Genomic DNA, 20,745 nt, shown 5'->3' on the forward strand with positions numbered 1-20,745 from the left:
AATCTTAGAAATGTTGATGGGACAATGACATGAATCATGACAAGAAAGAAATAATGGAAATACAAATATTAGAAAGCCAATGTTTGTGGATGTTTTAAACTCTCATATACATTCATAGGGCTTACTCCACAGGTATGTGCAACAGGTAACTCTGGTCGTTTCTAAAGATGCTCCCGATGAATTATGCCTCCTGGTATGTCTACCCTATGTAGTTTCCTTCTACACTGACTCTTGACTGGCCTATAACTTGTGTCCACAACAAATAGAATGTGGCAAAAGTGAAGCCCTGTGTCCCAGAGATTCTGGTATGTTAACTTTTTGTTCTCATTGGTTTCAAAGAATTTATTTATTTCTGCCTTAATTTCATTATTTACCCAGTAGTCATTCAGGAGCAGGTTGTTCAGTTTCTATGTAGTTATGCAGTTTTGAGTGAGTTTCTTAATCCTGAGTTCTAATTTGATTGTACTGTGGTCTGAGAGACTATTATGAATTTCATAGACAAAATCGTATATATTTATGGTATATATAACATATTAGTATATGTACACATAATGAGATGATTAGATCAAGCTAAGTAACATATACATAACCTTGCATAAATTTTTTTTTGGTTGCTGTTTTAATGCTAAGTTTTGGGGTGGCTTATTTCAGACAGCCTCAGCAGTGACTGTCTGTCTCATGTGACTTTAAGGATGTCTAAAGGTTTCCCAGTTGTGCAATATCTACAGGATCATTGAATGCCAAGTCCCCAGGGAAAAGAATGATGAAAGGGGAAGTTGTTGGAAGAAGAGAGGAGGAAGTTGAGGCCATAGAGAGGAGGGCCCTAAAAGAAAACTTTAACTGCTTGCCAGTTTGGCCAGCAGTCTATTGGAGCAGGAACAGCTGCATTTAGACCAACAGTTCCAATGCTCTGTTTTATAGCTCTGAGCCTTCCCTTAGGTGAACTTATGTTTTGAAACTGTGTGTCATGTAGTACCAGCTAGAATAAAACCAGCATTATACATTGAGTTCTACCTTGCCTATTTTATTTTAGTTCTGTTCCATGTCTAATGACCACCAACCTTGAATATCAATGTGTGCAGTCCATAGGGAGACCAGGACAGAGTCACAAGTTCAGTGGGGCTACTGGAAACATGCTCGGCTGTCTCTTTACTCGTGGAAAGTCAGAAAAATCATTGTTATATAGGAAAGACAAGATATTTTAAGTACTTATTTCATTTGATAACATTGTTTTTCTCTTCACTGTCAAGAAAAACCATTTAAAAATCGTGTCTTTGCTTTCTTTGCTCTTAAATCATAGTTATTCTAAAGAAAAATGTAGAAATGAAAGTTATCTAGGTCTATCAATTCTTATTTAAAGTAATGTCTGCTTTATTAGTGTATATAGGATTTAAAAGAGTTATAATGAAGTATTTTAACCACATAAATATTATTTCATAGCATTTTTAATCATTGTGAAAGATAAGCCATTTTCTTGTTGGTTCTCAATATTTTCCTATCTGTATTCAAATTAATGCAGAAGTAATAGCCGTTATCTTACTTACTGGTAGCAAGGAGTTACATTATAAAAGCTTCTTGTATAAAATTTTATTCACTAATAGAAAAAAAAGAAAAAATAATGGAAAACTGTTAACATTTAAAACAGCGTAGAATACATTGCCCATTCTAAATGGTTTGAAGTCTTAAAGAGTCTCTTCCTGGGTTTTTGAACATTCAAGTCTAGTAAATATCACAGCCAAAGAGTTCCAGGCGAAGTGCAATACTTTGATTCCATGTTTTAGGAATGACACGGATAAACCTGGAAATGATTGGGGGGTTGAAAAAGTTCTTCACATGTCCTTTGGTATTAGTATTTCCTTCAAAAATCTGAAAGCAAAATATGAGAAAATCTTTAATGACAGTATAAATGGATATATAAAAATCTTACAGATAAGTTTTTAAAATTTTTACTTAATAAGATATTTGGTGCTATCCCTATTGAATAAGTTTTTTTGTTTGTTTGTTTTTGTTTTTTTTAGACAGGGTCTTATTCTGTTGCCCAGGCTTAAGTGCAGTGACACAATCATGGCTCACTGCAGCCTTGAACCCCTAGGCTCAAGTAATCCTTTCGCCTCAGCCTTCCAAATTGTTGGCATTGCAGGCATGAGCCATCATGCCCAACCCAGGTAATTTTTTTATCCTATTAGCTCAAAATGAGTATGTCAAAGAACACATAGAACACCAACACAAAGATGATCCTCTACCAGTTACAAAATCACATGCCAGATAGACTCTGTTAGGGATTTCATTTCACCAGTGATCTGAGTTAAATTGGGGAAAAATAAACAAGCCACACATGGTGCTGTGGAGCAGCTGCAAAACCAGCTCTGTCCTCAGCCCCTTTGTATTAGCCGTGTGACTGAACAAGTTACTTATTCTCTGATTTTTCATTTTCTCATAGGCAAAATAAGGTTAATAAAATTTTAGCTCATGAAAGTCATTGTAAAGATTTAAAAATGAATGTAAACATAAATGCATAGTGTCAGGAAGTGGCCACCAATAAATGGTTAATTATTGCTAACATTTAAAATAAAATGTGACCATGCATTTAAATTTATTTATCCTTGTTGGCATGTACCTTATATCCTCAACTAAACTGTGTGACTACCCCGCCCCCCCCCCCCACTAATCATCAACAAGTTCCCCAAGGTTTATACACAGCAGAAATGAAATCACTATTCGTTTATGACAATGATGTTTATCCTCCTATGAGGGTAACCTGGTGTATGTAGTGAGAAATAAACAAACCAAAATAGACAACCAGGAGTTTAAAAGGGAGAAAGACAGGTTCAAATTCATTAACTGAGATAAGTGCTGAGCATTTGATGAAAATTCATTAAATACGAGTTCCTTTCTCCTGTGCTGTCTCTCTACTGGCTTGAGCAGTTTCCATTCCTGGAATATTACCCCCATCTCCTTAGTTTTGCCTCTGGTAGTTTTTAAACCACATAACTAGGAGGTAGAGGAATGTAGAACTGTAGTGGAGTAGTTTGTTTTGCAGGAAATCTAGTCTCGTCATCAGTAAGGACATCAATTATTTTCTGTTTAATAACAGTCTCATCATCAGTTAGGATATCAATTATTTTCTGTTTAATACCAATGTAACACAGAGAGGTTTATGGCATTGGGCATTTGATCAGTCATGAATAACAAGTACATCTAAGGTAATGCTAACATGTTGTTATTTCACAGTGAAAGATTTTCTGGATCCCTTCAGTATCTTTCTCAATTAGAACTAGCTAAACCTTACAATATTTTCTGGTGCTTTGTCATCACTGTTTCACAGGTGGCTCTGTCAAAGCAGAAAGGTCATGTGCATGGTCTCTGTCCTGAGACCAGGCACCTCAAGAACTAAGATTCAGAAGACTTAAAGAGGTGGTACATATCAGTGCATATTTGTCAAATGCAAAATACTGTTATTCTCATCAGAGCACAGTCTTCAGATTGCTTTCTCTTTACCCAGATGCCACTCTACCTTGTCGACCATGGAGGATTTCAGCCTGTAAGGTTTCCATTCCACTCCCTGGTCACTGTAGTGGATGCTATAGCTCTTTACATACATTTCAGAGGACAGCGACTTGCAGCCCTGTGTTATAATCGCAGTTATCTTCTTGATTTTGAGTAGATCAATTTGTAACCACTGTTTGTTGTTGTTTGCCTGTAAAAATGACAAAACCACATAGATAAGGAAGATGTTAAAACCTTTGTTGTTGTTTTTTTTTTCTCTTAGACTAAGATACCAAAAAAAAAAAAAAAAAAAAGCACAGAGCTCAAAAGGATTTTGTTCTGTCTTATCCCTTAGGATTCACTGTCTCCTAGAAGCTATTCCTCTTTTTTCTTTGTGGCCACATGTGTATAAATTTCTATTGAAGTATTTCACACATTGTACTATAATTGTTTCCTTCTTAGTATTCTTTACTGCTTGAGGGTAGAGGCTTAATTAGTTTTGTTTTCTGGTACTCACCACAATGTAAGACATTCAGGTGGTGTTCAATAAATAGTGGAATAAATGAATAAATAAATGAGTTTTATTTGGAAAAAAGTATTAAATTGCTAAGTTATCTGTAAATATTACTTTCTTAAGCAATATGATAATATTGCTGAAGAGTTATCTGGGAAATAATTGGATAGCATCCTCTCTCTAGTTCACTTATTTTACAAAAACCAACTTCTCTTTCCCCTGCTAATGTCAAATAGCAGAAATAGTTCAATTTCTTCTGATATTTCAAATAAATGTAATATTTGAGAGACCTGATAAAACCGTAAGTAGAACTTGATACACAGTACAGGTATTGTTTTGTCTCCAGCCTGAAAAATGCCTAATTATAAGGTTGGTGATATGCATTTGGAGAAAGAGCAGAAGGTTTAACTGAGTATTGGAATAATCTGAGATAAATTTTTACCTTTTGGAGATTTATCATCTACCATAGACTCCTTCAATCCTAAAGGGAATAACATTGACATGTTTCTTCAACATCACCCCCACATACATAGGTGTATGTGTATATATAGGTGATATAGGTATATGTGTATTTATACAAAAATCTACCTGCCTTATGTATTTTAAAAGAAAATTAACTGATTTAGAATGATTATATGAGAAAACTTTTAAGTCTATAACATCCTGTAATGACATCTGGGTGGTATCTTAGTATGTCTTCAAATCAAGGTTGTACCAGCGATACAGAGTGTAAGTAGCTAGAAGGGTTTTGTAGGTATAACAGAGGTAGAGATATTTTAATTATGGAGAGAATAGCATCTATGCACATGCCTGTATGTGTCCAGCTTTGATTTTCAACCTCTCTAAAGAGACCATATAAAGGTATTTCATGTGAATGGAAGGTTAAGTGAAACATATTTCTGATCCAGAATTCTAACTTTGAAATAACAGCATTAAAAATCAGCATTTTATCTTTGAAGCCTTTATTATATCACAAAGACTAAGAGCAAATTATTGAGTGTGCAAATTTTTTTAAAAGCTTGTAAAATAAAGGATAGGGTGACAAGGTTATACCATGAACAAGTCTAAAGAGTCATCTGGAAAAGAATTGAATAACATCTCTTTAACTATTATTTATATTGCTATGTAAATTATATAAATATAATGTAATATAACATTATTTTTATCATTTTAACTTCTCTGGGTATCAGCTTTCCCCTCTGCAAAATTGCAAAATGAGGTGTTTGGGCTGCTTCAAATGGTGGAAGGAGCATGGCCTGTTTACTGGGAGAATGGGATTCTAGTCCTAATCTGCTACCAAACTAAGCCAAAATTATTTAATCTCCTGTGTATTTAGACTTAAAAGGAAAAATCTAGACCGGATGTTTTGCTTCTTGCTACTGTAACATTCTGTGATTCTGTGATGGGCCAGAATGAGTTTCAAGACACAGATATCAGTTCCCAAGACTGTGGAATCCAATCTTTTCTATTTACCCCACTAGCATCACAATTCTTTTTTTCCGTTCTGGTGGCCTAATTTAAGGATAGGTGCTGGAATTCTATAGAAAGTCAGGGAATTGGAGTGTAGATATCTTAAGGGAGGAGGTATGAGGATAGAAAGTAGGGAATTTAGATTTAGTTGGCTGAAGGGATCATCAAGTTACCCATGCCATTTTGATATCTCAGGTCATTTGAAGAATTAATAGAAATGAGGCAACTATCAAGAGTTACCCCAAAATTAAATCACCTGAATTACTCAGTGGGCTAATATCAGGGGCAATGTAACTCTCTGGAAGGTGTCTGTTTAATTTAAATCACTGATTTTATGATTTTGCAACATTTTGCCATGCTTCTAGTTGTCTCAAGGAATATCACAAATCTCTTACAATAAGGCAGGTGGAGAAGAGAACAAAAATGTTTAAATGACATTTCATTTTAAGAAAATGAAAAATATTGACAAATTGTAAAGAAAAAATAAGAGATGATGTTGCAAATCTAAATCATTTGTTTATCACTAATGTAAGCTGTCTAAATGAGGAGTTGGCAAGCTGTGGTCTATGGGTCAAATCTGGCCCACTACCTATTTTTTGTAAACAAAATTTTATTGGAACACAGCCAGCTCATTCATTTACATCTTGTTTATGGCTACTTTCCTGCTATAATAGCAGAGTTGAGTAGTTATGGCAGAGAATGTATGGCCCACAAAGACTGAAATATTTACTATCTGTCTCATTGCAAAAAAAAAAAAAAAAAAAAATTGCTCATTCTTGGTTTAAATCAAGATTAGACCAAAAACCACAGTGATGATAAATGACTTCTCTCTGAGCCAGAGTTATAGTTGAAGCTATCAAGTCCACAGACAACCTAGGCTCTTGGACCTAGGATTTTAATCTGCAGAAACAGATTAAAATACTCCTGCTTCCCAGATCCCCTATGTTTGCTATAGTGATGGCCTTTGTTTTCTTCTGGAGTGCTAAGAGAAAACCATGCATAGAGTATACTTCACCTTCGCTTGCCAGGCATTCACACGTCCCTGAGCATTAAGACGGGCACGGAAGGGTTCCCAGTAATCTCCCCACCAAGATTTTTTAAACGAAGAAGCCGTGATTTGCTTGTTTTCTATCTTTCCACTTTCCATACCCAGTGGTGTGGAACATCCTATCAAAAGAAGAGTAATGTGATTAATTACACACCAATATTCCCTGCATGGCATTTTGCACTACAGAGTAGATAAGAAATAATATGACTAACAAGTAATGACAAAAACAATAATCACGACAATGAAGATTTATTGAATCCAAGTGCCAAATACTGTTCTCAGGCTTTACATGTATTATTTAATGCTCATAAATATCTCCACTTTAGTACAGCATAACACAGGAACTTGTCTAAGGTAACACAGCCAGAAGAATCAGAAACTGATTTGAGCTCAGATAATCTGATACCAAATACCATGTTCTAAACATTTAAACTCACTTCCTCCTTTTGAGAGTCATGGAAACTTTGGTCTTTGCTTTGAGGTGCCAATAATCCTAAACTATCCACATATAAAAAAACACTCTGTTTCTTCTAATAAAATCTACAAAGAAGATACAATGGACCCTCAGTCACTATTTTATATTTTCTGTTTCAATCCTTAGAGGGGAATTCAAGTTATATACCCTTTGGAATTTTTCCAAGGTATAATTTGAATATCATAGGCAGCAAGGTAGACCTGTGACTGTAAGAAATACAGCTAGTGAGTGAACCTGGCTGACTGCCCATTATCTCTGTGACACTTTGTTCTTGCTAGTAAATCATGCAGAAATATTCTTGAAGTGATGCCTTACTTTTTCCATGAAAAAAAGAGCCCTAAAAATAACACCCACTGCTAATAATTACCTAAGTATAAAGAAAATGAATAAGAAGAAACTAATGCTTCTTGTATTAAAAAATTGATGTTTTAAATAAACAGAGTTGAATGTCATATTTTAGGGTAGTTTATTAGGATCTGAACAAATCCACCATTTATACCATATGGAAAGAAAAAAAAAAACACAACGACTTATGGAACTGTTTCAAGGAGTGGTCCTGCCAATATGAGATTTATGTTTTATTTGGGAGACGTTACAGACTACTGCCATCTGGACATTGGCAAAATACCCATGTCCATCCAAGGGTATATTATCTGCTTCAATAAGAAACTGATTCCAGGGTTCAACCACTTTCTCCAATGTGAATCATGGCTTCTTCTCTCCACCCCAAGGGAAGTACTGCAGCTCCCAACAGGTGCGCTGCAGCAGGTTTCTGGTGTGCCTATTTATTGACTCCTCTTCCCACCTCCAGCCCTTGAGTAGCCAAGTGGAGCCTGGATCAGCCAAGCCTTAGATTTATTGCTTCATTCTTTTATCTCAGAATGCCAGGCAGATATTATTTTCTTTGTGTGCTTTGAAGTAAAAAATATTGGAAAGCACTGTTTTAAGAGTCCAAGAAGAACAGTTAAGACTCTTAAACATCCTTGTTATATATAGTAGAATTTTATTATGACCATTTATGATTACCTAGATTTATTTATATCACAGGTCACATTACATCCCCTGAGAAATAGCAGCTAACATATAAAATACTTGAGTGTCTACATAGGGTATGAAAGAAAATATAAAGAAGAATCATGGTTTCAGGAAGTTGGGAAGCCAACTCAGTTTTCAAAAACACTCATTGAACACCATATATATAGTAGTGATGTTGCCAGATACTGTCATGAAGTTGAGGTCTGAATAACCTAGAGGACTTTGGAAGAATCAGGCCTAGTTTGAATCTCAGGTAGATCTTATTGAAAACAGGCCTCTCCAAGGGCCCTTCCTTGGAGAATTGGGATGTGTCTATATAATCCAGGTACTTTCTTCAGAGAGATGCTGTCTGCCCTATGACTGGCAGAACCAGTCTTGGTCTAGGTCACACTGAGAGTTTACTTGAGTAGAACCTCTGTTTCACAAAGGTTTTCCCAGAAGCCTAAATCACTAAAGAGAACTAAAAATTCTACTCATTCTCCTATACCACCCAAATCTTCATTCTTTGAGTGGCAGTGAGAAAATAACGCATCTTTGTACCTTACCATTTACCTCACAACCTTGCAGCTCTAGTCGAAGGGTAGGTCTGTTATAGGCTCGAGTTGGAGAGATCCTAACATATCTAGCCACAATAGGTGGGTCAAACTGATTCTCTTTTATTGTAGAAGCATCGGAATTGCCATTGAAATACTAGAAGGAAAGAGGAGGGTTTCGTTATTTTAATTACCTGTAATTATCTATAAAGTGACTTTATAATAAAATTTTGATCTAATTTAATATTGTAATATTACATTTTCATGGGGCCTGAACTAAATCAATTTGGTCATAAAATGTACTTGGGGATAATTCCACTTCCAGGAAGATTGTGTATATGTACTTTGCCCTATTCCTTCTGCTAAGTACAACTAAAATCTCTGGACATTATAGCTAAGAGAAGCATAAGAAGACCCTGAAAAGATCTCAGAAGGCAGACTGGCTAGAGTTCTCAGAAGGAACAAAATGGTGATGGGTGTTCTGAGGTTTTTTTTGCCTCATAAATCCCAGACTTAGAGATGAAGAAGCCGGCAACCTGGAAACGTCAATGAGTATAGACTGAAAAAGCCCGAACAAAGCCTGCTTTCTCTAACCAAAGTACCAGGAAAGGGCAGCCTAGTGAGATATAATAGAAAACTTGTGGACACTGACTTATCTCCTTTAGCCAACACCACAGAAAAACCTGGGGCCCCTCCCCAGCCCACAACAGCAAAGGCTCAGCTGGGAGCCTAGACTTCTTTGCTCATGAGGCTAAAGAGGGAGGCATCCCATCACCTTCATTGGGGTTGTGTCAGAAAAGGCCATGTAGGGATTCAGGACTTTCATCTCCAGCGCCTCATGAAGCTCCTGCTTCAGGTTTCTGCAGGTTTGGCCTGTAATGTCAGTGGAGGCCAAATGGGGACTCTCCTTTCCACCCAGACACAAAGAAACGATCCCCTCTTAGGTGGCAGCGGAGTGGGGAACCTGGACTTTCACCCCCACCTGGCAGTAACCAGGCTCTGCCCTATACCTTTTTCTGCCAGAGCAATGTCAGGAAAAGCCAATTTAAAAAAACCCAAAAAACATGTAATCCCAGCACTTTGGGAGGCCGAGGAGGGTGGATCACGAGGTCAAGAGATCAAGACCATCCTGGTCAACATGGTGAAACCCCGTGTCTACTAAAAATACAAAAAATTAGCTGGGCATAGTGGTGCGTGCCTGTAATCCCAGCTACTCAGGAGGCTGAGGCAGGAGAATTGCTTGAACCCAGGAGGCGGAGGTTGCAGTGAGCCAAGATCGCGCCATTGCGCTCCAGCCTGGGTAACAAGAGCAAAACTCCGTCTCAAAAAAAAAAAAAAAACCAAAAAACAAACAAACAAAAAAAAACAGACGATTGGAGCAGGTATCAGTAATATTGAAAACATAAAAATAGAGAAAAATCAATAAAGCAGAGCTGGTTCTGTGAGAAGTTTTTTTAAATCGACAAATCTCTAGCAAGATTCACAAAAAAAGAAAAGATGCAGATGACAATATCAGAGATGAAACAGGCAAAGTCACTACAGAGGTGAAAAACTATAATAAGGGCATACTACAAACAACTCTGCACACATAAACTTAACAACGGAGAGGGAATTGACCAATTAATTGAAATATACAAAGTATTTTAATTCACCCAATATGACACAGATAATTTGAATAGGCCTGTAACTATTTAAAACATAGAATTTATAATTTAAAAACTGCCCAAAAAGAAATCTGCAGGCCCAGAGGATTTCACTGGTGATTCCTACCAAATATTTAAAGAATTAATGCCAATTGCAGACATTCTCTTCTAGAATGTAGAAAAGAGCATGCTTACCAATAACTGTGGTATCAAAAACAGAAAAAGACAATTAAAAAAAAAATAAAACTATATACCAATATCCTCTCATGAACATAGATGCAAAAATCTTTATGCTGTGGACTCAACTGCAATGTGTGGTTTCTCTCATAATACTGATTAGTAAGAACCATAATTTAGGATTTCAATGGTTTGTTCTGAGACAATTATAATAATTATTAAAAAGAGGTAACTAATAATATAGTAAAATAGTAAAAAGTTTATGTAAAATATAAGCAGAAACAGATTCAAGTTTATCAGTATAATAGCGGCAGGCGACTCCCTGCATTCAGATAGGTTTCTTGGGGGAAGGGAGGAGGGAGGAGGGGAAGAGTTAGGGCTTCTGGCCAAGCGCCTGGAAGATCCAGCAGGAGGATATCATTCCTCAGGCATGGCCCCCAAAAAGTCTGAGAATGACACTGCCTCAGAGGACTACTAGCATCAACACTACTATTTACTTCAGGTACACTGAAATAAAGAACAAAACAAAATACAATAGTAAAATTAAAAGTCTTGGTAGCCAATTTTTTTTTTTTTTTTTTTTTGAGACGGAGTTTCGCTCTTGTTACCCAGGCTGGAGTGCAATGGCGCGATCTCGGCTCACCGCAACCTCCGCCTCCTGGGTTCAGGCAATTCTCCTGCCTCAGCCTCCTGAGTAGCTGGGATTACAGGCATGCGCCACAATGCCCAGCTAATTTTTGTATTTTTAGTAGAGACGGGGTTTCACCGTGTTGACCAGGATGGTCTTGATCTCTTGACCTCGTGATCCACCCGCCTCGGCCTCCCAAAGTGCCGGGATTACAGGCTTGAGAGTAGCCAATTTTTAGCATGAGCTCCTTGAGGCACAAGACCAGATGTTCTACTCTGCCATATACCATCGGCCAGTCTGAGAAATCTGGGTATTTTGTTTGATGATACAATGATTTTTTAAAGTTTTGTGGAGTTTTGAAGTTTCACTAAACCCGCTTCTCTAATTCATAAGACACAGACCCATCATATTAATGCTTTACTCCATATGACCCTTAGAAAGCCATTCACATTTCTAACACCCAGGAAGGTATTTTTAAAAATATATAAACACTAGGCACAGTCATAATAACCCTAGGCTGAGTCTAGGGATTCAGATAGAAATATGCATACAAACCATCACATTCCTTGTGCTGTTCCCTTTGAAGATCTGCCAGTTGATCTGGTTGGAACTGTAAGCTACATAGAACTCTGTGGTATAGCAGGACTTCAGGTAGTGTTTGGCACCTTGGGTCTGGATCCCTGTGATTATGACTTCCTTTTGCATGTCCACCTGCCATATAGGAAAGCCGGTAAACGGAACTGTCCTTGTGAGCAAGTCACACACTGCCTAAATTCATAATACAATCAGCTTTCTTCAGAACTAAAGAGCCAGCACCTAAGATCTTAGCAAACTGATAAAATGACTACACGCAATCCATATTTGGGCACAGAGTACCTAGATTTGGATCCCAACTCAATGACTAATTAGCTATGTGTTATTTTGGGAAAGTAGTTAGTATCTCTGTGCCTTGGCTTTTTTTTTTTTTTTAACTTTAAAACAAGATATTACTAGAACCAACCTCAGAGGTTGATTTTAAGAACCTAAAACTTAGAATAGTGCCTAGCCACTTCCCCTAACAACACTGCAAGAACAGTAGCAAGAAGAATTACTAAATCGCTTTCATTTTTATTATTACAACAGCAGTAAATATTATCAGTCTATTAAGACAAACCTGGATCCAAGGTTTAGAGGCAAATTCTGCTGCAAGTTTTTCTACACTCCAAGCATTATAAGATCCACCATTGTTTAATCTTGCTAATCTGGGCTCCCAGTAACCTAAATTCAGTGAAGAAAAAGATTTATTCTGAATTCTTTTTAAAAACTCAGCAATTTCTCGAGTGAGTTTAATCCAGTGGAAAACCAGATCCTTGGAAGGCCTGTGTTGTAGTCAGGAGTCTAGGCGTGGGCCTCAGCTACTGGGCCAGTCCTTGATGATGAAATCTGGACTTCAGGTCTGTGTTTGGTCAGCTGTCAACCACCACCTATCCCCTTTCTTGCACACAGGTCATGTTTGGTTTTCTTCTGTTATGTTGATGTGCCTAATGCTGAATGTACCTGCCTAACAGGAAGACATGGAAGGGGTATATGGGAGCCTCATCATCCTCTTGGTCATGACTTCTTGATCTTGGGAAGAGCTTTGAGGCAATGTGAGAAAACTTTGTAGGCGTTCCTAACACATAGTGGGGGTTCAACAAAGTTTTCTGAATGTATGAATGGTTGCCACAGCCAAAGGGCCATATTAATGGGGATTATAATATTTGGCTGATAAGACCCTATTAATCTGGCTGAAATACATGCATGGTCAAAACCAGAAAAGGTGACTGAGGAGAGTTTTGGAAATGGGCACATGGTCAAAAGAGTAAGCTATCTGATCTTTGCCAAATCCCCTCAGAGAAGCTGGGCTCCTTATGTAGAGAAACCAATGACCTCCAGCTGCCAGTTTTTCCTGGAAAAGACTTTTCGGGAACATTATACACAAGAAGGGGTGGCAGTGATAAGAGCACACTAACAGGCCTTTAGCTGCTGCCATAGTGTTCCTTCCTCTACCAGATGAGTACCCCAATGAAGCTGCTTCACTGTATTGCAGGAGAGAAAAGCATAAGGAGAAGAACTGATGCATAGATATGGTTTCACAGGCTGCATGCTGCACAGTTGTAGGAGGTACCATTCACAGGCCATGGTGCTACAACTTACCCAGGAACTCTGAAGCCTTGATCTGTGAATCAGATATGATACCAGTGCTTAGTCCCATTGGCATCTTACATTCTATGAAAAACAGAAAAAATGAATACTTTTTGCTTAGAAAATATATATAATAAAGTAAAGCTCCATGGTTAGAGATTATGTCTCTGACAGGTCGGAATTACATATTTTTACCTACCTCGTGTGGCACTGATTTAAATATATCTGATTATAAAATGGTAAATGCACTAACAAGACTGGTGCATTAATAGATACAGTGGCATCCTAGAAGAAAACAACTGAAATCCTGAAATTTGATTGATTTTTAAACTAATTTTCTTCGGCTTTCATCTTAAATTATGCTATTTTATAACATTAAGTACTATCCATGGCCAGGTGCAGTGGCTCATGCCTGTAATCCTAGTACTCTGGGAGGCCAAGGTGGGAGGATTACTTGAGGCCAGGAGTTTGAGACCATGTTGGGCCACCTCTTCTCTACAAAAAAAAAAAAAAAAAAAGTTGTATCCCTCATGAGACTATGTACTTGAAAGTTGACCTCAAAGTTACAACGTTATTTATATCGAGGAAGGGACACCAGCCACAGTGCTACCTGGATGTTGGCACAGTGCTCTGTACTCAGTGGGTGCTTAGTAATGGTTTGAAGAATGGATGAATAGATGGACAGATGAAAACTGTGTTTCCTAAATGCTGAAATGCCGAGTTTAGTGACTATCTCAGTCATTGTTAAATTCCTGTTACCTTTTCCCTCCTTAACTCTTGGAACCTGGAGAATTTCTTACATGTACTTTCTCATGGATCACAAATCATGAAGGGCACTTTACATATGTTTCCCAATTGAGAGAAATGCTTTTGAACTGACTGATGTGTTTTCAATACAATCAGACCATGGGCCAGAATAAAAGCAACTATGGCTACAAATTATGCTTTTGTCACATCAGGGTTCTTAGAGTTGAATATTTCCAGTCTAAAAGTTGGTAATATTCTAGTAATAGGTACTCTCCTGCTAAAAAAAAAAAAAAAAATCACATGGCTCTTGTGATACCTCTGTCCATGATAAGAAATGGAGTTTGCATCCCTGCTCTCTGGTTTTCTCCAACCTCTGTGTTTAGGAGCCACCAGCCGGGTTTTGATGCCTTCATTTCAAGAGTTTTAAATGAACCTAAAATAAAAAGTTAAGAACAACATTACATATGCAAAAATTAACAAGATAATATTGAGGTTGATAGTTATCTAAGAATCCTAAAATTCCTGCTTCACAAGAGACTTTCAAATAGAATTTAACCATTTTTCTTTAGGTAGGACTACAAGTATAACAGATAGAAACAAAACAATAACACACAGAGATAACTAAAAGAAAATTTTTAATCTCTACCACACCTCACTAGAATGAACTTTCACTTATCTAAATATAATGTTACAAGTTAAGTCACATATAACACAGCTTCACAGCCCTAAGTATCGAAGTGACCTTGAGCGATATCATTGGGCCTCAAAATATCGTGCATGTTTCATTTCCCTCTCTTCAGTTTGCATTTTTCTCTTTTTTATGTAAGAAAATCAAAATAAAACCTTCTTCCTCCATGTTTTCAAATTTTCCATAAAGCTTACATATTTGAATAGAGATTTTAAAAGTATCATACATGTTTCCGTCTCTTCATTTTGCTTTTTTATCTTTTATATATAAGAAAATCAAAATAAAACCTTTTTCCTCTATGTTTTCAAATTTTTCATAAAACTTACATACTTGAATAAAGAGTTACATAAATTGTTCACAGAAAAAAACACTGAAAGAATGAGATTTCTAAAACCTCTGGCTATCCATTCTCGTATTTAATATTACCCCCTGGCAGTTAATATTTAAATTCTGTTGACTGTAATTTATGACTGTTTCCCAGATTGTGGGTGAAAATGAATAGATATGGTTATCTTCCTCAAGCATAATGAAAAAGATCTCCAGTTTTTCTCTCTCCAGTACAGGTATTCAGATTTGCAGATTTAGAGTTGCCAGTCAATCCTAGCTTCTCAGTCTGTCTGCAGGCTCATGGGAAGGATGACTGACTGATCTGCTAATACTCAGTGAAAAGATGAACGAATTTGACTGAATCTCCTCTGTCTCTGATATTAACACAGCAGGTCTCTCTAGATGTATTAGTGAGTTACTGGCATGTGAAAAACCAACAAGAATCCTCTTTTTTGCCCTGCTCTTAACCAAACCAGTCCCTATGGACTTCTGTGCCTGCATCTGAGGCAGATTCACAGAACTTCCTGACCCAAAGTGCCGTTGAGGGACTGCCTTCACTAGATCCTCAGGCAGCATGTGTTAGGTTGGTGCAAATTGTAATTGCAGTTTTTGCCATTACTTTTAATAGAAGGCAAAATAGAAGGAAGCTCTAAATTGCTTTGTTATTCTTTAATAAATAAATACCTTTGTTATTCATTTTATTTAAAAAATAATTATTTGAAAAAATTTTTTCCTCTTTAAGCAGGCTATAAGTCAGTTTCAAAATATGATTCCTGGAGTCACTTGCCCAAAGATATTAGGGTGACAGAGCCTAGAGGAGGAGCAGAACTGAAGAATCTGGAAACCTTCCCAGCAGAGATAACTATAGCTGCCTGAGCCCTGTGGGATTCGTTTTTTCATCTGCTTGAGACTGTCTCTGTATAACATACAGTGTCTTGGGAGAACCTGCATATTATATAGCATCTCTGTAGAACCAAGTGGGGTCACACAATTAGCCTGTGTGGTGCTGCAAATAGTTCATAAATTAGGTGACATTTTTGTATTCCATATACACTTTGGGTCTATGGCTTTGCCTAGGCTCTGTGCCAGAACCACTGTGTTCTGACCCATTAGGAAGTATATGCACAAGGAGGAAGTGAGGGGTAATGATTGCCTCTTCCCTGTATTTCTTAGCAGGGACCTCTTTCCATTACCCAATCATTACCGGGCAGAAGGGGCCAGACCCCTAACTGGTGCTGTTTATTGCCATTTTCCAGCAAGGTCTGGCCGTGAAAGTGAACCACGTGAATGTCTTGAGAGCCGCCTATGTTCAGCAGGTGTAACCTCACCCACTCTTGCTCATACATTCTCAGACCAGGCAAGCTGTAGATCCTCCCATTAATGGCTGAAAGGACAAAGAGTTGCAATGAATTAGAAATCTGTTGACACTGAGAGGGCAACCGGCAAGGAAATATGAGGCAACCCACTCAACACCTATCTTCCTCATGGTTCTGCATTCCCAGGCCTACCCAGCCATGGAAAGGGCCCTCCTGTATGTCATATCAGGGAGAGGCTGAAGCAGACCCACCCGTCTTCGTATCATTCACACCAGCCTACAGCAGAAGTCGGGGGGAGCTCCCTTTCCAAGCAGTTTATTACTCTTTTCCCCAGCTTTTACACTCTGTGCTTTACCCATTTACCCTTTCCATTAACAGTCTTAATTTTCCTTTACTACAAAAAGGTAAACACGAATATGGGCAGACAAAGTAAACCCTGGGGTTAGAGTCAGTAAGGAGGTACACAGCATGTCACCTTAAAGCCTTCTAAATGCAGAGAAAGTTTCAGTTTATAAAATTAGGAGTTTATCGCTGGCGTGCCCAGCAACCACACCAAGTCATGTTTATTCTCTCATTGGTATGATAACTCCTCTGCCCACTTCTCAGATTAGGTGTTTAGTGTTCTCAGGCTTTATCTACTCTTCCTGCAGTAAAATACGTGGATTTCTTTTTAATTCCTGAGAAACCTGATCACCTCAAAAATGTAACACAAAATTTTAAAGATAAAGTATATTACAACCAAACATTAACTGGAACCGAAGTAAGGGAAGTGCTTTGTTTCCTTCTTCTTAAATTAAAGGAACTGCTCTGAAATTTCAGAAACCAGGCAAATGACTTTTTGGAGAGGGAGAGGTTGAGGTCATTTGGCACCTTAAAATTATATCAGGTATGAGAACACCTGTCTACATACTCATAACACAAGCTCATACCTTCCTCCTCTCAGTTTCTGTTTCAGTTGCTAACTTACAGGGCAAATTTCTGAGTGAATTTCCAAGTAGGCACACTTTTCCCAGTGTGACCACCCAAATGCTCTCTTGCCACTATTCTCCTGTTACTTGGGTACCTAGTTTCCTGTCTCACCTGCTAGCTGCTGAGAGCTAAAACTATTAGAACCATTCTTGGTCTTTTCTTTTATATAAACACTTGGGCCTTTAGAGATCCAGAAACAAGTTGATTAACTTTCTAAATTGCAGAACAATGGTAATTCCTTTTCAGTATATGTTACCAACTGAAGCACGCTGGCTTTTTGTTGTTGATGTTTTCTGCTGTTGTTCTGCAGCAGCTTCTCTGAGCTATCTTTCAGACTCTCTCTTTTCGCCTCACCCACAGTGTCACCTGCCAGATTACGTCAGCCCTCTGGGATGTGAAGGAACTGGTTTTAGTTGTAGCACCGGGGTATCTCAGAAGCATCTCATGTCTAATCTTGTGAAGATCTAAGGGCAGGAATCACTGTGACCAGTGTAATTTAATTAGTCAGAGGAAAATACCAGGAAACTCATGGGAGTTTTTCACTTCTGTGGCTGTGAGTCTCCAAGACATTCTGGACTTCTTTTCATAGTACCAGCTCTTCTTTTCATCAAAGATCATAAATAGCAAGACAAATTCTCTCATGTCCACAGGCATGTTGCTCTCCTTATGAAGTATCCCTTTTTGGCAGATTAGGAGGGGACCTATCAAGCCCGAGTGAATATCTTTTTCCTAGAAAACAGAGTAAATTGTTTGTATTGTTCCTTTCTCAGGAATTTCTTTGCTCTTCTGATAATCACTGATCAAATAGAAAAGGATAGTTTCTGATAGGCTCAAAATTTGAAGATGAAGATTATAAATGAATGGCTTAATAAGCCTGGATATTTATTACCTAATTCTGTCGTATCCATAATCCTCCTTCCTCTGATAGATCCTTATTCCAGTAATAATGATGATAATAATAATATTGATAATATAAGGGATACTATTTATTGGGAATCTACTATTATGTTAAATGATTTGCCTGCAATCTCTCATTTAATCCTGACAATTATCTTATATGGTAAATATAAATTCATTCATTGAACAAATATTTACCAAGTGCTTACCATATACTATATACTGTTACCTCATTTTTAACTTCTGACACCAGGCTAAGACAGGTCAAGGAATTTCCTAGGATTACACATTAAGTGACAGGGTAAAAATTTAAATCTGAGTCTGTGTTCTTTCCACTATGCCTGAAATGAAGGAGTCGTTTTTCTTTTTAATGCAGGTATATACTGTGTACGACGTACTGTTTTGAAGTGCATATACACTACAGAATGATAGAGGAAGGAGTCTTGACATTGCATTTCTTTTCATAAAGAAAGAGCAGAAGGTAGCTAACACTTGTTCAAGAAAATTTCAAATGAATGCCATCTTCTGTAAATGTAGGCACTCTGATTCATGGCCAGTCATTCAAGTAATCCTCCCTCCTCTCCACTGAATAAATGTTTCTCTCTCTGTCATCGAAGAGCTACATGGAGAGTTCCCGGTTATGATAAATGTAGACTGTTAACCATACCCTTATACATTCCTCATGAAAAGCAAGACAGACATTTAGCAAGAAATAACCCTGACTCTTCTATTTGGTGGACTCAGATTACGACATTAGGGGAATGAGAAAAACTTTCAATGAAAGTACCTACTGGGTTCACGGCTGAGTAGTAGGTCCAAGCCCGACAGGCAGAGCCAGGACTTTCTGGCCCTGATCGCTCAGTGGCATGCCATACGTAGGTATAACTGCTGTTTGGCTGAACAGCATTATCGTCCTGAAACCATGCAGGAGAGTCATCTTCATAAGTCTTTCCCTCTGATGATTTTTCGTAGGAAAGTCCATGGGCATGTAGAGAATATGGTCTGGATGCTAAATTTTTAAAACGAACCTAGAAAAAAGAATGATCCACCAGTATACCTAAGCATAAAAATCTAAACTAAAAAATTTCAGCATTATAGCTCAAAGTGGCTGGTTATAAAGCCAGAGCTAAGACATAAGGTACAAAATAGCTTATGTATATTATTTCATTTAATTTTCACAACCATCCTGTGAGATATGGCCCAAGCAGTTTTACTCCACAAATACCAAAACACGTTTGTTCTTAGGCTCAAGGCTTAAGTATCGACATTGTCTACTAATGAAATGAGAGCAACAGGTAGTGGAGATGTGAAGATGAACGAAGCTCGATCTTGTTCATAAGAAGCTTTTAAGCTACTGGTAAAGAAAGGCATGCACATGGGCATCCACACTACAAATCTAGAGGCAACACGTGCTGTTTGCAAAGTCTAAATGGGTTCAGATCACAATGCGCTGGAGGAACAATTTGGTTGAATATTTAGGAGAGGTTGGAACAATTATGATAAGTTTCTTAGAGGAAATGGAATTGGCCATCATAGAATGAACAGTTCAGCAGAGGGAGAAAGACATTTCCGACTCCCAGAAGGGCAGAAGGATGCCTGTGCGTAGGGGAGTAAAGGAAGAGTTCAGAGAATAGTAAGAATCTGGGTGGGGCTGGGCTGTAAAATGCACAGGGAAGGTGGAACCTGGTGAGAAATGAGGCTGGAAAAGGACTAGGTCAGGGCCAGATGGTAAAGGACTTAAATGCCATATGAGAAGTCTTCACACCCCAGCAGTCAGACCTGTGAAGCTCCTCCCAGACTTTCTATAACTTTTTTTTTTTTTTTTTTTTTTTTTGAGACAGAGTCTTGCCCTGTCATCCAGGCTGGAGTGCAATGGAGCGATCTCGGCTCACTGCAACCTCCACCTCCCGGGTTCAAGTTATTCTCCTGCCTCAGCCTCCCAAGTAGCTGGGATTGTAAGCACGTGCCACCATGCCAGGCTAATTTTTGTATCTTTATTAGAGACAGGGTTTCATCATGTTGGCTAGGCTGGTCTTGAACTCCTGACCTTGTGATCTGCCCACCTTGGCCTCCCAAAGTGCCTGGGATTACAGACTTGAGCCACTGTGCCTGGTCCCCCTTCTATAGCTTCTAGTGATTAAAGACCCCATAATTGTCTTTTTCTTATTTTATTCTACAAAGCCAGCATCACCCTAATAACAAAACCTGGCAAAGGCACAAGGAATAATGAAAACTACTGGCCAATGTCTCTGAGATATATAGACACAAAAATCTTCAACAAAATACTGGAAAACCAAATCCAGCAGCACATTAAAAGTTAATTAATCACAATCACGTAGGCTTCATTCCTAAGATGCAAACTGGCTCAACATATGCAAATCAGTAAATGTTATTCACCAAATAAACTGAATTAAAAACAAAAACCATATTATCTCAATAGACATGGAAAAAGCTTTTGATAAAATCTAACATCCCTTCATGATAAAAAACCTTCAACAAACTAAGCATTGAAGGAACATACTTCAAAAATAATAAGAGACGTCTATGACAAACCCACAGCCAACATCACACTGAATGAGCAAAAGCTGGAAGCCTTCCCTATGAGAACTGGAACAAGACATGGATGCCC

At 38.0% G+C, this 20,745-nt stretch overlaps 1 protein-coding gene across 1 annotated transcript in view; it reads right to left on the bottom strand.

Annotated features, from left to right (window-relative positions):
* Window positions 1–1,427: 1,427 nt before the first annotated feature.
* Window positions 1,428–20,745, bottom strand: part of F5 (coagulation factor V) — a 71,580-nt gene continuing 52,262 nt past the window's right edge. Inside the window, exons 15-25 of the mRNA XM_064370684.1 lie at window positions 18,908–19,144; window positions 17,738–17,948; window positions 16,139–16,318; window positions 14,236–14,352; window positions 13,185–13,256; window positions 12,163–12,266; window positions 11,565–11,720; window positions 8,574–8,718; window positions 6,486–6,637; window positions 3,515–3,697; window positions 1,428–1,866 (exon numbers count right to left, since the gene is read on the bottom strand). Of these exons, the coding sequence (XP_064226754.1) occupies window positions 1,720–1,866; window positions 3,515–3,697; window positions 6,486–6,637; window positions 8,574–8,718; window positions 11,565–11,720; window positions 12,163–12,266; window positions 13,185–13,256; window positions 14,236–14,352; window positions 16,139–16,318; window positions 17,738–17,948; window positions 18,908–19,144 (1,704 nt within the window). The 3' untranslated portion in view covers window positions 1,428–1,719. The remainder of the gene's footprint in view (window positions 1,867–3,514; window positions 3,698–6,485; window positions 6,638–8,573; window positions 8,719–11,564; window positions 11,721–12,162; window positions 12,267–13,184; window positions 13,257–14,235; window positions 14,353–16,138; window positions 16,319–17,737; window positions 17,949–18,907; window positions 19,145–20,745) is intronic.

This window comes from Aotus nancymaae, unplaced genomic scaffold (assembly GCF_030222135.1).
Source record: "Aotus nancymaae isolate 86718 unplaced genomic scaffold, 86718_ANA_hifiasm-v0.15.2.pri h1tg000108l, whole genome shotgun sequence".
Taxonomy (NCBI): Eukaryota; Metazoa; Chordata; class Mammalia; order Primates; family Aotidae; genus Aotus; species Aotus nancymaae.